The 23,859-nt window shown below is 32.1% G+C and overlaps 1 protein-coding gene across 2 annotated transcripts in view; it reads left to right on the top strand.

The window, feature by feature from the left end:
* Nucleotides 1–23,859, top strand: part of LOC143185888 (uncharacterized) — a 155,201-nt gene that overhangs the window by 95,934 nt on the left and 35,408 nt on the right. For both annotated transcript variants that reach the window (XM_076389184.1, XM_076389185.1), the window contains exon 8: nt 10,922–11,692. In XM_076389184.1, coding sequence (XP_076245299.1) covers nt 10,922–11,692 — 771 coding nt within the window. The remainder of the gene's footprint in view (nt 1–10,921; nt 11,693–23,859) is intronic.

The raw sequence follows: 23,859 nt of genomic DNA, 5'->3' as shown, positions 1-23,859 counted from the left end.
TTTTGCAATTATGCATGAATTTAAGAAAAATTGAACGTGTGCATATGCTAATCTCCTTCAAGAAGTTATTCGACTTTCACAATGAATTTTAATGTAATTTGTGTACTCCTCGTTTAAAAGGTAGCATAATAAGATTTCACTAATGAAAAGAGGCTCAGTCAAGGCAGATCGAATAAATTCTCCTGTTATTTTTACGATTCGCGAAAGGAAATATAAATACTGAATCATCGGCTAATGGGTAAAATAAATCTGGGATAAGGCTCATAGGCATAAGGCATAAGGCAGTGGATACTTAAAGTGGCCTTGAAGGAAGTGGTGTCTGTTGAAATGTCTATATCTAGTAATGAGGGAAATTTTGAATATATAATATTTTCAAATATTTCAAACGCGCTGTATTAGCTACTTCAGAGTTCAGACTACAGCAATTCATACCCTTCAAAATGTATTATTTTAAGCAAAAGAAAATTGAAAGAATCACAACTTTATTTTAAATCTGAAAAGATATTTTAAGAAAAATAAATAAGACATACATATTGGTAAAAGCTATTCAAGTTATGTATTCTGTACACGTCACTACCGTACCATTGTAGTTGAAAAAACGCTGAAGTTAGTAAAGCACAACATATTGACCTCCGTGTGCCCCTTTGATTTGAAAAGCAAAAGTGTTACGATAGCTGAGAATAACAAGATGAATTTAAAACTCGTACTCAACAATTTTATTTCAGGAAGCAGTTGAAATCGATTCGTGAACAAAACTTTTAATATTTCGTCCTTGACTATTTTAAAGAATAATTTTTTAGTGATATACTAATCATATATTTCGATAAAAACTTCGACATAAAAGTGAAACTGTAAAATGATTTTTCGCTTTAGATCTTAAAACGCTTCAAGTGAATGATTTAATCCTGGATAGAGACAGATTACACGTGGTGGTTCTGCTTTTCAGATTATACTGATCGATACAAGTTCGTAGAGATTCTTCCGAATCCCCAACCCTCGCTAGATAGACCCTCCGAGACCGAGGGACGCATATCGTGACTAATCCCTAATTGCATTTGCCCTTCACGTGGAACGAATTAACACCCTCATACAGTGTCACGTATAAAGGGATGACAGTGTTACTCCAATTATGAATAATATTAAACATTTCTTGTTTCGTTGAGTACGATTACTAGATTACATCTCAGAACTATAAAATCATGCTGAAGTATTTAAGTCGTATATCGGATTGACTGAATGACGGTAAAATGATAGCCTATAAAAATTATCGATATCTTCGAACGTTAAAATATTTCGAATCATTTAATCTAGCATAATTTTAATCGCGATATAAAAGTTAAAAAAAATAAAATTTCTAGAGTAGTTCCATAATTATATAATGTGGTGTGACATATAGATAACGAAATAAAATGAAGTCGTTATAACTTTTGTCGATGTAATCTTTATAAGAATATCTAAGATTTTATGCAAACGTTAGCAAACTATGAATACAGCACCTTTTTTGAGAATACTAGTAACAAAAACACTTAGAAAACCTTCTACAGTTTGTATTTCAGTCTATAGAGTATATGTGCGAACTTATGAAAAAATAAATTAATAATTTATTAGAGAATATAGCAAAATATATGTGGAAAGAATTGTTTGTGCTCTTTATTCATTAAGACTCGTTCAAAATATGCATAATAAACTTTGAAGATAAAAAATATTTTCACCCTGAAACTTTTAGTTTTACAAATTGAATAATAGTCAGTAAAAAATGTATCTCTTGGAGATTTTCGGCTACTCTGTAGATCTACAAAATTTCATCAAAAGTATTAGTGATTGTCGTTTCAGGATACATACTACTCTGTAACTTTGTGTCGAAAGAACTGGAACACCCTGTAGATATATTTTTTCGATATCGAATGATGGTTGAGTTTGGCGACTACCGGGCAACAGTAAACACGTTCAAAGTAATCCTTGCTACCCAGGAAGTTATCGATCGGTTGAATGTCCATCTGGTTCGATAGGATGCGTGTTAGAACCGGCTGTCACGCCCATTTCGCAAGAGGGCCAATCAATAATAGCTGGTTCCACCACCTACGAATGTTCATTAAGAAGATACATATAGTGCGTACAAAAACAAAAGAAATTTATTTATTGAAAATCACCAATTACAATTTATATCACAGTATAACGGTACTATGAGAAATATAAAAATATCTCTAATAGGTTTTAAGTTATAATAATATTATAACACATTTTAGTGCCTACTGTAACAAAATAGAAAACGCGAAGGATTACGCAATGCAAGTAGTAATCCTTCGCTACTTATATGAAATATGAAAAAAAGTAACCTGTTATTAATTTTTAATTTAGATATAACTTCCTAAAGAATTAGTTGTCACTATTTTATGGAATAGCTACTCTTAACGAACATCTCAAGAAATATTGATTTTTTTAAACATTATATTCCATTATATTAATACATTTTTGTGCAGAATTTTCTGGGAAATCGATAGTAGTAAAAAAAATGACACTCCATGAAAAAAAGGGCATTTGCATTTCTTAGATGCATCGTAAAGGGTACGTGTTTCCACCTGAGAGAAACCTATCACAAGTTGTTCTCGAAAGTACTCTCAGATACCTAGTGTCTCCATCTTGGACAGTAACTTTCAATACTCTCGAGAGCAACTCGCAATAGTTTTTTCTCAAGTAAACACACTTTTACATTTATGAAAGAAGTGAATTCGTAGAAAAATAGGCAGTATCATATGATTCAATTTCCTTCTTTGCAATTTTCTTCTATCTCTTATTAAATTCAAGATATGTATAAATTGTCATAATTGCCTGACTCACCCTGTGTAAGGAACAAAGTGTGACTTCAAAAATATTATCACTATATTTCATACTTTAAGCCAAAAAATTCCTTTATTACAGCATCTACTTAAATATAGTTCCATTATATCTTACAAAAGATTTGGCAATTATCCAGAATGCAGTATACCTTATCAATTTCAATGACATTGAAATATGTTGTCAAGGTCAATATTCTGAACAACTTTTTCCTATACATAAGCTATTAGCGCTGCTCGACCTTAATGTCCGAAATATATACAAAAGCATTCTTGGTACTATGTTTCGTATGTGTAATATTTAAGATAAGTTTGTGTTAAATTTGAATTAATTGTAAGTCTGAATTAAAGATTTCTTTGCATCAATTTTTTCCACCCTTGTGTGCATGGAAAGTTATTGGCTTTCCGTTTCTAAGATCACTTTCCATTTTCTAAAACTTGTATAGACAGCATATATACAGAATTAGTCACAGTTCGTTATCGTGTGACTAGGTTCTTGTGCCCTCCAGACTTTCCCGAAATGTTTTACGCAGAACAGTATAAAAATACTATAGGATAAAAGGAACTACACGGCGTTAACACAGCCGTTTATTGTCCAACCGCTGTTGCAATATCGTAGCGTGTGTAATCCAATATTTCCGTGTAATTTAACCTCTTCTCGTCTGTAAAGTACATTGCACGATGAAGTGGTGATTTCTCAGCTGACATGCCCTCTCAACTGCAGAAAGTTCCTTCTGCCTCGTTCCGTTTAAAAATTTCAAAGATTTTAACGTATATTCATATACATAGATTATAACGTATATTCTATAGTCCTTGAATATTATTTTAAATTATTTACTGTTACGAATAGATCGCGGATATTTATACAAATTCTTATTTTCATAAACACATTTAAGGAAGTTCAATCCAATTGACTATCTGTTTTACCTTACAAATACTGTAAAGTGTCTTTAACTTTCAATATTTTGTATCTTTCTGTATATTATATGGATCCTGTGCTTTTTTGCATATTGAGATTCCCAATAAATGCATAACGATTACCTATTTAATCATGAAGTTATCATAGATTAATAATAAAACTATTAATTGAAATAATTAAAAGAGATAATATAGTTATTTGTTGCCTATTGTTTATTTTTGTAAGAGCACATAAAGAGTATCATAAAATGTTTAATCGAATTAAATCTATTTCATAAAATCTAAACATTCTGCATAAAAATATGGAACCCCGCCGCTAATGAGTCAGATAACGATGCAATGTTAGAGCTTTACAAGGAAAGAGATATTGCGTATGCTTTTAATTTAAATTGATAGCGAATAAAATGCTTAAAAATATGTATGTATAAACATTATTTCATTTAATTTCAGTATTCTCAAAAATTTGTTGCCTGCTGTCGTAGAAATAGGTGTATGTTAATTACTGGTAGCTCTAGTGTTATACAGTAATTGTTCTTTATTTTTTTTAATGTTTTTAGTTCTTTAAAGTTCCAAAATATTGTAGAAAGTATTATCAACGTTTCAAGAAACTAAACATCCAAGAATTTGACATTGTGCGTTATCAACCAATCGATTAGTTCACTGTGCAACAATAAGACAGGTTCTTTTTTATAAACAATCAACCAAGTGATAAATATTTCAATTAACTAAACTATAAATGTTTTACTCAGTTCAGAACAAACTTCTACTTTGTTCCATTAATACGAAATAGGTATCACAATTGTTGCTCTCACAAGAAAAAGAATAGAAGCAATGAGGTATATAGCATCTTCCTTTCACGGTTGATTTATAAAAGCTAACGTATTATTTCTATAAACGACTATTCTGCAGAAAGCTTGTCGGTAATTTCACGTTCCCATTGTTCTTCGATGCTCGGTTCGTAGTTTATGCACCCTAAGGTGCGTCATATTCATTTGCGAACTGCTAGAACCGTATTTGTGAATTGATTCTGATTACATGCTTTAATCTACTCGATCACAGTCTTTAAGTTAATAAAACAAGGTGTTTAGCAGCAAATCGAAGTTGGATAATGCGCTATTATTAGTTGAATCACGAATTTCACGCGATTACCAAAAATGGCAACACGCTTTCAATCGGCCATGTTGTGTTTCATTTTCAACTATGTTCTGAATCCATGTTAGCACGTTTTTTAATAGACTATATTTCAACACGTTTTAAATGACTCAGAATTATATAATTTTATTACTGTGTTTTGTTAGAGAAATGGCTCCTGTTATATTTGTATTGCAACAATTAGGCTGCGGTTACAGTGGATGCGTGTTCTAACGAACTGATATTTTAACGAATACGTCTGAACTATTTATCGTATGAGCGAAACAAGTTCAGACATAATCGTCAGAACATCGTTCGTCAGGAAACGCATGCAGTGTAACTGCAGCTTTAAGTGTACAACAAATACAAAAATTATAAGAATGTTGGAAAAACAAAGAGTCAAAGGAAATAAGAATAAGAGTAAGACTATATAAGTTGGTTGCAAGAGTAATCAAACTACATTCAGTATAATGTGAATTTTATAGAAAATTACATAGCAACAAAAAAGAAAGTAACTCTAAGATATACCTTTAACACAATTTAATAAATACTTTATTAGGTCGTAACATATTAAGTGATCGTTTTCTTTAATTAAATTATGCTTTTCTTTTCATCTGAACAATCGGTAGATACTCTTTCACCGTCAAGATACAATGCCTTTAATATCATTTTCTAGAAGTCTTCTCCTGGATTTTATAAATATAAGAAATGCATTATTTTCTGCATTCAGGTGTGAAAATACGTATTTTGTTTTTTAGAAAGCCGTTCAGTTAAAGTGATAATTAAATAAATACAAGAAAATGATTGTTTTTGGGTTGAAAGCTACTTTCGTCTGTGGTTGCTTGCTTGGTAATGTTGGCTACTGGGATAGCTCTCTCTGCAGTATCCTTAATGGGCATTAACTCTCGCCAAATAATGGTTAGGTCCGAGTGGACCCAGACATAGTACCTACTACTTGTGCACATGCCCATCATCAGCATTGCGAGGAGTAAATTACCTAGGATAGGTGTGATGCCTCATGCTCTCTTTGCTACGCTCATTATCTTCGAGCATACTATCTTTAGAGGCCATGGAAACACTGTGATGATCCTCTTTCACCTTAAGTCATTACCATAAATTCATCGAGAGCGAAATAGCATCGGCTACCTGTCTTCGATTTTTAAAAGCCCACTACCTTCACACGTGAAAACGAACAAATTAATTTCAGATACTATAAGACACGGCTTAATGGAATAGCTGTTCTTAAATCTGACTGGTATAAAGTAATAGCTGCACCCTCAATATATAGCTTACGTTGTTTTTGCTTCGCTTGATGTATTTTGAAAAATAAGTGACATAGCATGCTGGAAGTAGTTCATTTCCCTAGGGTCACGTCACTCATATATGAGTGACATTTTTATTTTTGCCCTTGCACTTTAACTTCCAACGCTTTCTTCAAGCAGGCATTCTATCACAACAAAAGATTCTGATGATTATTCTATTCACATGAGTTTATTTTGAACATTATTTCAGCTATCTTTACTGTTCTAAGCTTTTAAAAAACCTGAAAAATTCTGAAATGCTTATTGAAATTTCTATTTCAGTATGCCATAGCTACTTGAGTTAAATGTTTGTACCTTTAATTAGGAACAAAAATTCGGAAAAAGTTTACATAAAAATCGGAATTCACTACAGATAAAGTAGCTTAGTGTGCCCACGGAAGAATCGTGCCCCCTTTTCCTGATTTTTTAATTTCTCGATATTTTGAGATCTCCTGAGTCCAAATATACCAAAATAACTAAATTCTGTATGTATGGATGTGTGTATATGTGTTAATGTCTGTTTTGCTTTATTTCTCTAAACTAAGTTATCAGAATTTCATGAAATTTTTTATAGTGCCTTTTATATACGGGGCATTATTATAATTAAAATTTCAGAAAATTTGATCAAGTTAGGAGTAAGGTGCGAGCGTATGAGCTACCATATCTCAGAGAGGATTGGAGTTACAAAAAAGTTTATTCTATCAAGTTTTTAAAACATTATGAAAAAGTACTGTTGCTAAAAAAATTTGCCCGACCTTCAAAAATAAAAAATGATAAAATGTTAAACCTTATTAACTTGAATCAGTGAATACGAATGTTGGGGAAGTTTGAACTACGATGCACGTCATTAAAAACTTTAGACGTTGCTATAGAAACGCTAGAACTGAACACGCATTGCGTAAAATGATTCAGAGAGGAGAGAATTTGATGACGCGACGATGGAAAAGCATACCAAAGGAGAATTAATATGGGAAAAAGGGCGCTGGTTGATGCTCTCTCTCGTCACTAAAGTCACGTGTGCAAACGAAATACCGAAATGGGGGGAGCTCGAGTTGAGCTGGCAGAGGGAAAATAGGAGAAACAGGATGGGATGAAGAAGAGGGTGGAAAGGGAAACCTACGCAGACGTAGTTCGCAGGTCGTTGCACTTGCATTCGGCGACACGTAGACCACTGTTCCAAAAGTATTTACCGACTCGTGTAAGCAACGTTTACTGTCATCACGTGACAACATAGGATGAGCCTGTTTGCCAAAACTACTACGGGAAAATCTTCCATTCGCGTGGAAACAACCCTTAGCAGTTTGACTGCCGAGGCGCTACTGCCAAAAGCGTTGGTAAACCATTAAAACAGTCTGTATGAGCTTTTGTGGAGTCTTAATCTCTTCAAGAACGCTTTATTAAAGATATAAGAAAATGACCTACTTTTTTCCAAGTTATACGTGCTATTGCGGTGAATAAATAACGAATTGAAATATAATCTAAAATAGATTTCAGTATTTTATTATTTTAAATTATATTATTTTAAAAATACTGTAATTTTTTTACTGAAATGAAACAACATTACTAGAACGGCCTTCTAATTCTTAACCACGAAAGAAATTTTTTAACAGAATCACGATACATATATATATATATATATTGATAAAAGCTATTATATATATATATATATACATATATATATTATTTTTTAATTTAATTTAGATATCTTCCTGTTTCTAAGACTGAAATTGTGTAACTGACATTTAGGAATCTGTTATTAGGAAATTAAATATTGTTTAAAAAAGAGTACCTGTTGTTATATTATATATTGAATGTAACATTTATTAATTGTATAATGGGATTTTACATAGATGCGTCTTTTTTGTTGACGAATTTTATTTATATTAGTTCACTATACTACTTGTTACACCTGCATCGACCTTTGAATTTAGAAAGTACTGAATGTAGGTAATACGAACTACTATTTAATTATCTATTAATCGCAACAATTGATCCATTCATTTAAAAAATTTATTATCTGGCATTTTACTGTATCGCTAAAAGCAGTGACAGCCTTTTATACCAATATAAAGCAAACAATAAGTTACAATAGAATATCTCGTTACTCACACTATTTAAGTGATAGTGACCTATTCTATTAATGTTTTCCTCTATACTAAAACGAAGAATATTGTAATCCTAAGTTCAACTCAAAAATACTGTGCCATGTACATCCGTAATAAGAATGAGCAATTAATTTCAACTGTTGTCTTATAGTATACATGCTTTCGAATAGATAAGAAGAGTGTATAGAATGCAATGAATAAAAGATTCATGCAATGAATGAGGTGAATAAGCAGCTAATGAAACTAATTGTTAACGTCGTTTTTTACTTTGTTTATTCCTTAGTAAACTACTATCCCCAGCATGTGTTGATAAAATGCAACGAACAAGGTTTGCGTGCAAATTATCAAGGCTGCAATCATTCCACTATAAACACAAAGAACGAAATAGATTTCAATCTTCTACAAATACATCGCGAACTTAAAATAACATCTTCAAATCTGATTCTGAGTTATTAATCAATTACTGAAGTGAACAACAGGAAGTCTAAAATTGTCGTTTGTATGTATGAATATTAATAACTTTTCGTATCCGATATTTTCTTTTATTGTGGGAGTATTTATCTATTTTTAAACATCTCATTTCGTACAATATACACAAATGTTCCATACTTTTCTTTTGAAAATCATGATATTCTTCCGTTCTCCTTAATTTTTAAACTTTCTTTTGTCTGTATCCGAAAGTTTAAAATATGTATTACCGTGTTAGAGATATTATGTTGTTTTGAATCTTTCTTTTTTCCATATTAAAAAAGAAAAATTTCTTACCGCTTATAACAATTTTCACAAAAGTACCTCATAATTTTGAAACTGCTGTGAGCACGCTATAAAAGATTCTATATTTTTTAAAATAATTTTTTTATTATCTTATGGATAATGCATAATGAAATTATAATTTCTTGAAGACATTCTTCTTACAAAAAAGTATTATTATTTTCAGTTTCCTTAAAAAAGATAGGTATCTATGTACATATTTTCATATACCTATTAAGATTTACAGTTTATTCGTTCTACATATTTCATTTTTTATTGCACGCATCACGCACGTTACGACTTTTGAGCACAGAATAATAAACAAAAGTATATAGCATTTATTCTCAACGTGTCATATTCCAAGCTTAGAAAGTTTGTCTTCTATAAATTTCGTTACCTATGATTATATTGAATTGAAATAGCGTCATGAGAATAGGTAGCTATTGTTGTTGATTCCAGCGTTTCACGTTGCATTATGTTTCCACTATTCCACGCGTAATATTATATCAGGCGGCAGACCGGTAATGTAATACATAATTACAATTACGTAATTTTGCGTTCAGTCGCTTCGGGGCACATGAATCACTGTTATCATTGCTGATTCACGTGCCATAAATAGTTGCACATACATTGCAAATCGGAGGTGAAAAATTAAACGAGCTTAACCGTTATCTAATATTAGGGTGATAATCAGAACCATATTTTGTAATTAGATATTCTATGAACTTTAAATGGTACGATATGGTTAGTAATATAAACCTCGAACGTCTGAAATTGTTTAATACAAAATTAAAAAGTAGGGATTGGAATAACGAATGATTTCTGAATGAGAAATAAGGAAATAAGGAAAACGAAATGAATATTATTTCTTTAGTCTGTGTTTGTGCTAAATGGAAAAGTGAAATTTTTTAGTTATACTTTGTGCAGAATACAGAGAAGGAGAGACAAAACTGATTAATAAAAAATGATACTGAAATACGAAAGAAGATGATACAGTTTTGAGAATAATACGTTTAACAAATTTTATATTGACAATAAAGCAGACCTGAAACTCATTTTTAGAGCAATCCTTTTAAGACTATACACACTCGTTCCAGCGTCGAATCCTTTAATTTCTAGTATTCATATTTTAGTGTCTTGTTTTAACATGTAACATAAAAAGGACCATAAGGAAACAAATTAGGCAGATATGAGGTATATTTCAATGTGATTTTTAAAATAAAAAATTTTTTAATGAGTTATTCTCGACATTTTATTAAAGCTAATTTGACATCTATCATAATTTGTCAAATCTTACTAAAATAAGAGTTGAGATAGACTGAATTAAAGTAATATTCATGTTTACAAACACTTACGCTTTTATGTAAATTAATACGATAAAAATAAATTAATACGAGTAAAATTTTATCACATAATACAACTGTTTTACAGATTATGAAAAGAATACAAAAATTTTAATGGCTGAGAAAATTTGAACCATGTTTTCTGATATGAGTTCTATTTTAAAGGAAATCTAAAGAATTGTTTCTAACCTTACAACAAACTTAACAGATGCAGTATTTATAACAGAATATTATAACTTCAAGGAATTTGTGACACCTCAAATATTATAAATTCAGAAAATTTGTTGCATCTCAAATATTATCTCAACAGGAACTAAATTTAGCACATTTGATCTGAAAGATTGAAGACAGCACAATAGTTTTCTTCACTATTAGAAAAGTCTTCGAAATTTTATTCTTTCGTTGGATCTTACTGTGTATATTTTAACAAGTGTCTACCAAGTAATACGACAATAACAGTGTTAAATCCTTTTTACTCTTAGTCCCTCCAAACACCATCAAGGCTACCCTCTCTACAACAGACATCTTTTTCATTTCAGACGGATTAAAACGCGCGCATCAGATCTTGCTGCAGTGGGCGAAGCACGCGGGCTCCAGGGACAACATCACCTTGGTCGTGGTCCTGTTGACCCCAGCCACTGAGATCGCAGCGAGATCGCCGAAAGCCCATCCGCTCTATTCTTCGCAAGTGGATGAGATACTCGAGAAGATGAACTCGAAGGAGAAACCGTTGTTCCTAGCTATCGACGACGCGCATAACGCGATCAACTCGAACATATTAAAGCAGGCGATCATCTCTCAGGAGCCGCGGGAGCACGAGGATGACGGGATCCTGGCGGCCAGCAATGGGAAACACGAGAACGGTGACGCAGACTACGACTACTCAGACTTGGGCCCCGAAACCGACGTCGACGCCATCGACGATGTCGCCACGATGCCCGTGAAGAACCTTTCTTACGACTTCTACAAGGACGACGAGTCCAGCCACGACGAAGATCACATCGACAGAGATTCGAATATTCTGGACAATGCAAAATCGATGAACGACAAACAACAGCCCGACGCTGAGAACAATTTGCACCCAGACGACCAAGACGAGATTCTTAACACGGCACGTGATATGGTCCGGGAGGTTCCCCAACCAAACTTCGGGGAGATGCGTGACGATGACATTCGCGAGCAAATCGAGGAGGCTGTGAACGACGTAGAAGGTGAGACGAAGGACGAGGATCGCGTCCTTAATGTGCAAGACATCGGTGATGATGCTGAACCAGTGGACTACGATTCACCGCCCTCGCCGCAGGATAACAGTAAGTCCAAATCACAAATTAAGCTGCGTTGCTATGCGCGAATCATTTCCTCCTGGCTTGTCAGGTACGCGTTTTTGTTTGGGAAACTTATCGTTCTTAGGTTTGTCTCAGTGTATGATTTTTAGGATTTCTGAAACGAAAGTGAGTTCGGCTCTCTTATGGTTCTGTGTTGAGAGTTAGGGTTGTTTTTGGTGATCGATAGGCAGGATCAGAAATGGATGAACTGCGAGAATTGATTGTACAAGTGTGCATATCATATGTGGATAGATAGATGTGATACGAGCAACGAAATTTTAATCAAGATTAGGATAGGGTTTTGGAGGTGATAAGTATTAGTAAGCACGTTTAAAGTCTTTATGTAATAACGTTAATAGTATGGAAATTCTAGATTAGTGTTTCTCTTTCTACTTTATCGTGCTTGTGCTTGTAAACTGGTCTTATTTTGATTTTTTTACTTTTATTTACATATATTCATATGAAAATTTCGAGGAAATTGTGAACACCTTGGTGTTTAATCCATTCACGAGGCATTTGTTTTCTAGCTTTTGTGGATAAGGAGATGTGTTAAGCAATTTTCCATGATATTGAGACACTACGGTGTGGAAGTGAATCAATAAACACTTAAAAACAGTATACCTTATTAGGTTATCTCTACGACATGACGATTCGTGTATCGCGATTCATATATGATGGCCCTTCATGTAATTCAATGGAAGCATTCACACGGCGATTCTCGTGAGATACAGAATCGCAATACGAATTTTGCGTACCCTCGATTGGTTGGCTATTAGTGGCTTTCTTCAGATCGATGCAAATAGAAAAAACATAGAAAAGAATGTCGGCGTAGATTTGAAAAAACTGGCAAAATTCATTCGTTTAATATATGTGTGCGCAAAAATAAAATGTAGGAAGAATTAAATATATTACTGTTACTTTCGTTCATTATTTTATCTATAGACAATAATATCTATTTCTTGACCTATAAAAATTCTATGACGAAGTATGTCTATTACTCAAAGATGTTATAATTACTTGTATATACATGTTCAGAAAATGTCGGAATTATGGCATATTTATAGAATAGCTAGAAATATTCATTCATACATATACATATACATACTTACACTTTGATTGACTATTTTATATCCGTACCTCAATGTTACCGATAATCTCTCTCTTGGTGACATACTAGTACACATATTTCTTTCGTTCTTTATTTTTGAATGTTGTATATTATTAAGACGTTCTTCAAATGATGCATTAGACATGCGAAAATAATTGAGGAATTTATTGGAATTCCTTTGAAATTGTTTAAATAATATGTGGAAAGTCCCCCTTCATATCCTTACGCTATTAACCGGATGAACCCAATATTTTCTGTTAACTTTCCCTTTTTTTTTATTTCTTTTATGTTGGGGCCAAATAGATAGAACTTCTATTTCATTCATTTTCTCAGAAATCATTGGTCAAAAACAAGAGTCAGCAAGTATATTGAAAACCAAATCCACGGCTCCTTTACTACGAATTCTTTTGCCACGAAATTATACATACAACGTATATAATTTGAATCCAATGTCACAACAGTTACAACAATATGCAATCAAAAGTATGTGGTCCCGTTTAAAAAAATCTAGGTCAATCCGGTTTTTTATAAAAAAAATGTTTTTTGGAAATTTTTAATATGACAATTTGTAGCCCATTTAACAGTGACTAACTTTTGCTGGAAATTTTTCTAAATTCTGGATTTTTTTCTAAAGGTATCGAAAAAGCTTGAAAAATTAAACAATATTTTGACACGCGATCCTGTTAAAATCATACGTCTGTCTTCGTTGTTTGTAATTGGGAAAACAAAGAAAAACATAGATATCAATCGTGATTCAGGAATCAGTACATGAAAGAATCGTCGATCGTGAATCGCATACGTGAATCGGGATTCTCGAATCATCGTGTGAAAGTGGTCTAAGCCTCAGGGGGTTCTTTCCTAATTTTCAAACTAAATTAAAAATTCGTGCACAATTCTGGCTCGTTTTTTTTTGCGCGAATAGGTTAAGGGGATATACTGATCTAGGAATTTTAAAAAATTGATTTCTCAAGTGTTTGTAGTTTTAAAAATGTGTTCCCCAAGCTTTTTTAAAATTCCATCAAATAATAAAATATAGCTAAATACCTTATGTAGCAGTTATCAATAATAAAACTTTGAGGGCCAATGCACAGGAGCAATATTTTGAGGCACGGTTTCGTTGCGAGCATTCTTGGTTTTCTCAATTACAAACAACGAGGACAAACATATAATCGGAACGAGATCGTGCGGCAAAATATCGCTCGTGTGAATCGAGCTTAAATGCGTCATTCTCGAAATATTTTTCGAAAGAACTAATCAACCAGTTGACTTGTACTTTGATAGAAGTACTTAAAACATCAGATTATGGTATCTACCACACTTAAGCCAACACCACAAACACTTTTTTCTTTACAGCACTTGAAAGTTGCAAAATTGAAACTAATATTCTGGTAAGGACGATAGTCACATTCATTACAATTAATATGTGCTATGAATTTTTTTATTTCCGACGATCAGGAGAATTCGAATCACTGCTACCATTGAGTCCAATTTTCTGAAACGTATGTGTAAAATGCCAATACTGTAACATTATCTATTTCTCCAAAATAGATTTAAAAAGTAACCTTAAAAGTGCTTGTCTAAATCAGAATATTCTCTTAAGCGAGCACTCAGATTGAAAATAGAATATCGAACGTACATATAGGGTGTTCGGCTATAGGCAAAGGAAAACTTAGGAGGTGATTATAAATGTCAAAATACGAATAGGTATCTAGAATAACGAAAATGCATTTGAGCCTTCGTTAAAAAATTTTAAGTGTTGAAAGAAAGAAATGGCTATCATAATCATTGACTTAAATGGCATTTGCTTTACAGCAGCTACGATAACCACAGTTGTTTATAACTTTATCTCTGCCACGGTATTCGCGCTGACAAAGTGGTATTTCATTTGCCGAGCTACAGATGGATTTTACCAGTTTTTGTAACATTGAATTAACAAGCAAAGATTCAATTGTAATTTCGTTACTTCGTCTTGTTTTAGCGTCCAAAAACAGTTTGTAAGTCTTTCCTGTAAGTCAACATCTTGTGGGTATAAGTATTTATTATTTCCTTTAGTAACATAATAATGAATATTTATTAGGAATACGTTATATTAGCTCTTTTGACTTCCCTAAAATTATTAAAAGATATCAAATTTTATATACATACATCTATAAAAATAGACTTAAAACAAATAGATACATATTTTTTCTGTAAACTGGATTATCAAGAACTTTAATTTAACGAACAGAATATTACTGACGTAAAGATTTGTTTTTGTCTTTACCTTCTTCGAAGCTCCGATGTTTAAAATTTTGTAACTCTGGCGTCCTCTTGTAGATGACCCATCGCATCGCGTCGTTGGGTTCAGTTTACCAATTTCACTCCGAAGTCAAAAAAAGAAAATAAAAGTTCAGGAATTAAAGCAACGCCGCGTATCTCGAATTTCGTGGTGAGTGTAGCCAGTTAATTCTCTGATAACGCCGCAAGATCTGCCGTGCCATCGCCGTGCTTCTTTGCACTGGCAGACTATATCTCAATGATTCGGAGAAACCGGTTAGAAAGAGGATATTTTCGATTAACACGCCACGGAACATCGCTTCCTTACAGCGATCGAAAGGAAATCGGAGAACCGAGGGGTTCATCATTGTTTTCGAAAATCACTCGTATCTTGTATGTGTAGTTGCTTGCAAAATTATCAGTATGAGTGTAGTAAAAATACCCGTTCTATTAGAAAAAGATACATACAAATTGTGAGGCATAAAATCACGTGTAAGTGAAACGATAGAAGAAGCAGTAAAATAAGAATAAAAGTACTTTATAGTCACAGCCAGGTAATTAGACTTTCAGCATCTAGATAATTTTTGTTCTTCAAAATTGTTTAGTGAGGGACTCATAAACTTGAATTTTAAAACATATGAAGCTTTGGCTTTGGAGAGATTAAGAAATTATGTCAGAATTATGGACTGAAAAATGCAGGAATTCTTAGAAATAAATAGACAGTGTTATCAAAAGTTGCATACAACTATAAGTATCTAGGTACATATTTGTATTGTATTAGCTTCTAAAAGTACTAAAAGTTCTAAATGTACTTTACTGTTCGTTGTGCAAAAGTTATAATCGATATTTGATCCTGTTCAGTATTTCTTTCCTTCAAAAAAGGCATTTTTCGAGTCCCACGCTTTCGAAGCGTGTTTTTACTATTTAAAGCTTCAAGAAGTTAAAACACGTAGTAATATAATGTTTCTTCGCTCTTAGAGATTCCAAAATTTATCAACGAAGTGCACATATGTTTTCTCAGAACAGTCTGCAGCGCGTAACTCTTTCGAATTTTCTCATTCCTCAGCTGTCTCCGCACATGTGGAGGTACCGGAAATAACCTTTACCCTTTGGTGGTAGCAATCGTCTCGACGCGTTTAGCCACCGCGAAAGCTCTTAACCCTGTGCTCGAAATTCTGTGCGTAGAAATATTCCTGCTGCGGCGAATCCTCTAGAAAGCTTCACACACTTCGGCCACTGTGTGTGCCAAAATTGGCGCGCAAGATATTTCTACAGAAGGGCTGCTGGTCTTTGTATGAGTAAAGCCAACATTTATCATACATTCCTTTATTTGTATGTACATATGCACATCCATTTAAAATATTTTCTAAGAACAATTTTATTTCTTCATTTTCTGGCAACACTTCAGTTTTGATGAGTGCGTTCTGAATTTTGTGAAAAAGAAAAGCGAAAAATATATACAAAACGTGAAATAAAATTAATAGCTGAAATGCTGACGCAGCTTCAGTGGTTTGAAATCCCTAAAGTTTTTAGTACGAAAAAACGGATCATTCATCCGCAATGGTTTATAAAAAGAGATCAGTAAATAGTTTCCCACTATCTTTGTAATTGACTCAATGTTTTCATCTAATTTTGCTTTATGCTTTGACTTCTAATGGTTATCATTAGTTAGTAGTAACTAAATAAGTAATTAAGCCTGGCATTGCAAAATTAATTTTCGAAATAAAAAATGATCTAAGTGGTGAATAATGTCTTACAATGATAACTATAATAATAACTGATAAAAAATATGAAAAAGATAACACTTATTAGCTGAGCTTTTCGATTATGTACCTACTCTACCTACTTAATACAAAATATTAGATAAACAAGAAAGTTATATCGCTCTTGAAGTTACAGTAAAATCGCTTGTCTTCTTTAAATAAAACAATTTTGTTTCCCGATTCACGATAAGCTATCCTTTCCCAACAAGAAAATTGTTTATAAATTTCGTTTTTATAAAACTCAGGAGTTTTTATTATACTATAAGCAACTTTTTAGCATCAAAAACGACAGACCTTTCATAGTTACCTAATATCCAGGCTTTTCAAAGCCATTGAAGTTGTACCCTACCAGACGTTATCAATCTCTTTGTTCAGCATTCGCTTCACCCTTTGTTTGTTTCAAAGACAGAAAACGTAAATACCTAGAAAAGTAGAGGTATCGAACCGACGAAATGAGTATCTATAAGAAGAGAATGAAGGAAACTAAATACAGACATGACAGAAGCAATTAGCTGCGATTAATGGTACACCAGACAAATGTTATCTTACAGTAACAGCTTCTATTGAAACCTGAACAAACTTACTCATACGCTTGAAAAGGGTTAATTTAGATAGCGACGTGGTAAAAGAAGAGTCGTTTGTAATGTGACTCACAGTCGTGGAAGTGACCTTGCGAATCCTATATATGTGCTATGTAGTTTGTGTCCGATTCAGAATTAACAGAAAGCTGTCATCCTACAAATTGTTTGCATCTTATTTCTAGGGATGCAATCAATTTCCTTGCTATAAACTATATTGCTTTATCTATTATGCATGTCCTGGAACTGTCTCGAACAAACAAAATTTCTCATTATAAGTTTATCACTATTTCCACAATTTCCTGGTATGACTGTCATTCGCAATTTCTTCCTTGGTTAGAAAAGCGTAAGCATTTATCTCTTAAGTAGACGTCAGAAACATTTCCCTTACACTCTCTAAACTCATTATCAGTAATAAATTATGAAGCAAGTAAAGAGCAAGGACTGTATTGTTTGCACTGACCTGCTGCAGCAATGACGTAATTTAAAAATATTTTAATTTCCTATAAGAGCCGTTCTTGTTAACTAATAATTCAAAGACAATGGCTTTGAGTTACGTCATTACTACAGTAAATGAAATATATGTTGAAATAATCGGAAAGTGATACTACGAAAATAAAGAAAATAATCAAAAAATAGCAGTTTACCAGGAATACATGTTAAAATGATGTCCCAATGAAGTTATCTCAACAGCCTGAACTTAAGGATATAGCTTCGAATAACGGCTCTTACATACTTAAGATGGGCGAAATATAGTTCCCGTCGTGATAGCTTATGTATCATTGATAAGATTAACCACCATCCATGCATGCTTTGGCTTTACGCCTCGCAAACGCATAATTTCCTTCGAAACACATTTGAATAGGAATTTCGTACATAAAGAAATATTCCAACGCTCATTTCAAAATTGAGCGAAATATTCACGTAACTGTGAAGTCTTTAAAATAATATAGCTATCATCGTTTGTACCTTTCTTAGGAAACAGTTAATTTTCATCTTATACGCGATATTTTTTCTTTTTCTTGAACACCTAGAGCAATTATTCCTAACTTAATTGCAATTTTTTCGCATACAACGATATCGAAATCCCATTTGAAATGACTCTTTTCAAATATTGTGCACACTATAGTTGCTAAGTAGACAAAATAATACCAAGGACACTCTCACAGCTTTATACGAGAACTCGCCTGAAGTCATGCAGCAAAACAAGTCTTACCGTACATAGGGTGCTTAAATCATTTAACCCTCGGAAGACTGACGATGTGAGGGTCCGACATAACTGGGTCACAGAACTTTAGTTAGTAATGTTTTATTAGTCAGTGATACTTTTTTTATAGAAATATGCCTTCAACTTGAACGCAATGGTATAATTTCAATTTCTTGATAAAATTCCGAAAACTACGTATTTAAAATGTGAGGTACCTAAGCAGACTTAATAATAGGAACATAACAATTATGTTAAATTTTTCATAATTTCAACTTTCTATTCTTCCATTGTATTATGTTGAAAATTTCACTGAAGAGAATAATCGTGGGCTACCGATGAATCACGCGGCATTTAATGTGTTGAAAAAACACACGTAAAATTTAAAAGTGAATAGTTGGTTTTTTTAACTACTTTTCAATGATTTTATGTTATTTTCTATTTATTGTCGTTCTTTAATGCATATAAAGCATTTTTTAAACTTCCGAATGTAACAATTTCTATATTTTTCATAATTTATTCGTTATAGAATTTTCTAAATCCAACAAAACTACTTACTAATTATTTTTAGACAATATGAAATAAAAGTTAAGAACATATAAATTAAAGAATATTTTATACAAAACTTGTTGATAAAAAGAAACCTAAGTTTATATTTTTAATGCGAGCGAATATGTCTATTTTCATGATACAAAACTAGAAACTGATTATAGAAAAAAATACTATAATAATTAGTTAACACAATTGCCAGTTCGAGACAGTCATCTCTTGAGAACATGAAACCAAATGGATTCAAACAATTTTTTCGAGAGTTAAACTCCAAATACTCTACAGTTCTTGATTGATACAATTCAACTTTGATCTAACTATTGGCAAATTTGTTAATATATAAATACATATGCTGTTCATAAATACGAATGCCAAACGTGGTATATTCGAACTGTTGCGCATTTCTTTATATCGCTCAGGAACCCGGCCCACTTTCCGTCGCACACTTCGGCTTTCACCACCTCGTGCCAGTCACTACACTTCCTGCACTGATTGTCATCCGCTTCTCAAACACTGCCAATCTTCTTCGTAGACTGCACTCTTTTGTTCCCTTCTTATGAAGATATTACGTGGGACTTTTACAGTGGATTTTGTATCATAATACTAATATGTTTTAATTCGCAGTCTTTTGTAGTCAACAGATAAGTGACACAAGAGCTACCGATTCTTTATTCAGTCGATGACTCTGTAGTAAAGTTATCAGTAGACTGTGGATTTGTATGCATTTATGGAAATTTAAAATGTATAAAAAATTACAGAATGCACATGATTTTTAGGAATATAGAAAATATGAAAAATAGAATGCAAATTACAGTATTTGAAAGATGAAACGAATTTTTATTTAAGTTCCATTTTTTCAGTTGTGTTTATGAATATATAGTATTGCATAAAAATCCGCAGTCTAGTTATCAAGTTATCAGTAATGTTCTATGAAGTTCTCAACTTATATTTATGTGTTGGCAAACGCTTTTTTATTGAAATTGTTTAAAAAGTTTCTTTATTACAAAAATAGTGGAATATAATTTCGCAAGCACCAAACGATACAAGCAAAGAATATTTAAAATCTAATTTTTTCCAAATTGAATGCACACTGACCTAAATACAGAAAAACTATTTAGTTTAACAAAAAATGATGAAATCCATTAAAATGCTTAAATATATCATTATAATTAAATATATTTTTGCAGTACCTTCCAACTTACCTGTTTTCAATTTCATATGAAATAGAAACGGTATAATAAATTCTTTCGCTTTTAAGAATAAATTTCAATAAAATGCTTATCCCAAATTAGATATTATGCAAAAATCGGTGCAAATATGCCTTCTTAGATATATTTGGTTATTTTTTCAATTCAGTGTCAACATATATCAACATTTATTACATATTACATATTATATAGGTAGTATTAGATGTGGTTACTTTCACATTTAAATTAAAGTACATTCTATACCGATTTTTTTTTTTTACAATTGAGCTATAGTAATACCTACCTTATACATATATTCTTAAATAATACCTAGTAACAACAAGAGCATTTTCACATTTAAATGAAATTGTTGTAGTTGGTTAAATCTAGGTAACATTAATTTCACTAAAGAAGCAGACTTAGACGGTCGTTCATGTTTGAGGGAACTTTCACACGGTGGCAAGACTTGAAATATTAAAATGTATAATCCTTGGAACACACGATTTATAGTTCGAGATGTTTCACCTTAAAATGTTGGAGATTTTTTGTTTTCTGTAGATTATCTAGGAAATTCGCTTCGTGAATAATAGATTGCATCAAGAGATTCTCCTGAAACGATGTTCACCCTATGAGTGACTCATCATATCTGGAACCTAGCTTTTTAGTACATATTACTTACATACCACAATGAGAAAGCAGCTAGTTTGAAAGTGTAATAAATCTGTCTGAATATTTGTTAAGTTGAATTAACAATAGAGAGTAACAACTATACTTTTTAGGGAAAGTTTCACTTTTTAATAAATAACGTTAGTCAAAATTAATGTAGATCCTCTTTACGTGCTATTTTCTATTATTAATTGCTTTGTCGTGTCTTAAAAAATAATGTACATTTTTAATCATTTTGTTTTCTATTAATATTACATTGTCTGTTATAATTAATAAATACACTTCCACTAAAATAATTAGGAATAATATTTAAAATTAAAGCCAAGGGAGCTGAAAAATTTCGCATAATATAGCCGGTTTTAAAACTTTTGAAACTAATGGCATCAATTTGACAAGGCAAATTGGTTCAAGTTCAAAAAATATTATAGATTTTAAACCACTATAAATAGTTACTGAAACTAATCCACAGTAGACATTTATTGGATACTACAATTCTTGTTTCTTTTTGCATGTGTTACGGATGTCGGTTGTTGTTGAAAGAATCGATTTTTCCAATTGATACGGATTAAAAATTAGAAAATCGAATTGCTAAAATATCGAACACAAAAAATCTATTTTCGATTTAGAGGAAGAAATGTATGGAAACAAAAATATAAGTAAAGAAAAATTCGATCCGATTTTGTGGTAAAGAAAACGACTCATGATGAAATCAGTTAACAACAAATCGATACAAAAAATCAATCTTTTGAAAAATTAATTTACAATTGGTATCCCTAGTATGTTACATATTCTTGTCAGTCATATATGTTAGTTAACACATTTTCAGTATTGTATTAAACCTTGAGAGCATGGGGAGGCATATAAAATATCAAAAGTTGTATAAAAAATGGATATCCATTAATTGCTATTTCTGAATGCACTTAAAGAATCATAAATAAAAAAGAATTTCATTATTTTATTTTCGGAAAATGGTGGTGTTGCCGTTATATGTTGAAAATGAATATATAGAACATTCGAGGTAATTATATAATAAATGTTATTCAACAAAAATTATCCATTCAATAGCTGCAAATTTTATTCGAAAATTATACCAGAATGGTAGCTAACTAAGTACGCGCGTATTCGTTTTACTTATGAATTTTATCATGAGTATTCAAAAGCAAATATTTGCGAATGCAAAAAATATTCAAACAGAAACGTACTACGCAGTTTTTAAACTTTAGAAATATGTTGAGTTGTTAATCGATGCAATATGATTTATTTTCAATTTTCGTGCAAGAATTCGTATATTTTATTGAAACACAAAATTTTGGGTAGTGATGTAGTTACTAAATTGTTTTTGAATGAACAGTTATGTGAATTATTTTTTATAGAAAACGTGACACCGCTTTAAAATGCAAATAAGTCACTTGTTAATAAATGAAGATGGTACATTCATTGACTACATCTGTACACGGCTATAAATTAACTCAAATCATCTTATGATTCATTATTTCTTCTTGTGTTATGTGTGAACATTATTGCTGTTCATTGTTAAATTTTTCTTAAATTAACTTTGTTATTCCGCAGATTCAGTATACGATTATAATTAAATTATGAAGATTACTGTACATTGCCCAATTATTTATCACTATTAATTCGACTCCATTAGAAAAAAGTGCTTCATGAAATGAAACAACAGAAAATTAGTGAAAAAGTTGAATATATGGAATACTTACATTTTTATCATATCTCGAAGTAATCTTAACGATACATATGTGTTAATTCATCATCTATGAATGCCAGTCTGTTCTATAATAGATGAATATCACGTTTTGTTTCTTGTGTGTTAATGTAATAATTTACAGGCTAGTAATCATCGCTTAAGGTCATTACGATTCCCTCATTTACCACCAAATGTTTCATTCGTACTGTTGAATTATTATTTAATTACTCTATACTATTATTTAATTACTCTATACTAAAGTATGATGAAGTGGTTTTATAATATACTAGGTTATTATACTGTGAAAAGTATGTAATTGAAGAAGATAAACTACATACCTTGAAAACGTATGGAGTCAAAATTTCAGCAATCTTGTTAAAGTTTAAGGAGCTATCTTGCTTCGTCCTTTCCACATTATTCCTGTTTTTATTTATGAAGTTACGTATAATTAACACCAAAGTTTCCCAAGACGGCAGTGATTAATTACAGATGAATAACTCTCAATTTTCAAGGATTTTTTTTATTTCACACATTAAAATTTAAGCAGATAGTAAAAAATATGCACCTGCAAAAATTCATTTTGGCTTTGTTCAATAATGCTTTAGCTTTGGCAATAAGTGATCGTATCAGTCATTTTGGCTGTTTTGGTAATTTCAGTATTTCACTTACGTTAGGAGCAAAGTAAACTTGTGTCAAACATTTGGAGAATATCATCCCTTCTTAGCACCCTGCATACGTGATCACGTTCGAGAAGGAATGAGAAACGACGAATATATTCGTCGCAATGTGTTAGCTAGACTATTTTCTACGAAGCACAGCGTGCAATATTAAAAAAGGAGAACTGTTGTGACACTTACGTGCCAAAGGAGCCACGTATGCCATTCCTGTATTCATCACGTAGTTATTCACCATACCACGCCCCTCTTTTTCCATCTGTCTAAATTTATCTGAATATGCAGCCACAAGGTCGTTTTATTTCCTCCATGAATTCTACCAATTTTCTTATTATTTCATTGCTAGGTAATTAGCAGATTATCTTTGCCATGGAAAAATGTGGTCGGTGCTGTAGATTGGTCTATAAGTCTAAATTAGAGTTATAAAACACGGTGAAATTCGAAATCGTTCTTATCTTGATG

The sequence above is a fragment of the Calliopsis andreniformis genome, chromosome 12 (genome assembly GCF_051401765.1).
Source record: "Calliopsis andreniformis isolate RMS-2024a chromosome 12, iyCalAndr_principal, whole genome shotgun sequence".
NCBI classification, from domain to species: Eukaryota; Metazoa; Arthropoda; class Insecta; order Hymenoptera; family Andrenidae; genus Calliopsis; species Calliopsis andreniformis.
This window is presented reverse-complemented; position numbering and strand designations above follow the sequence as displayed.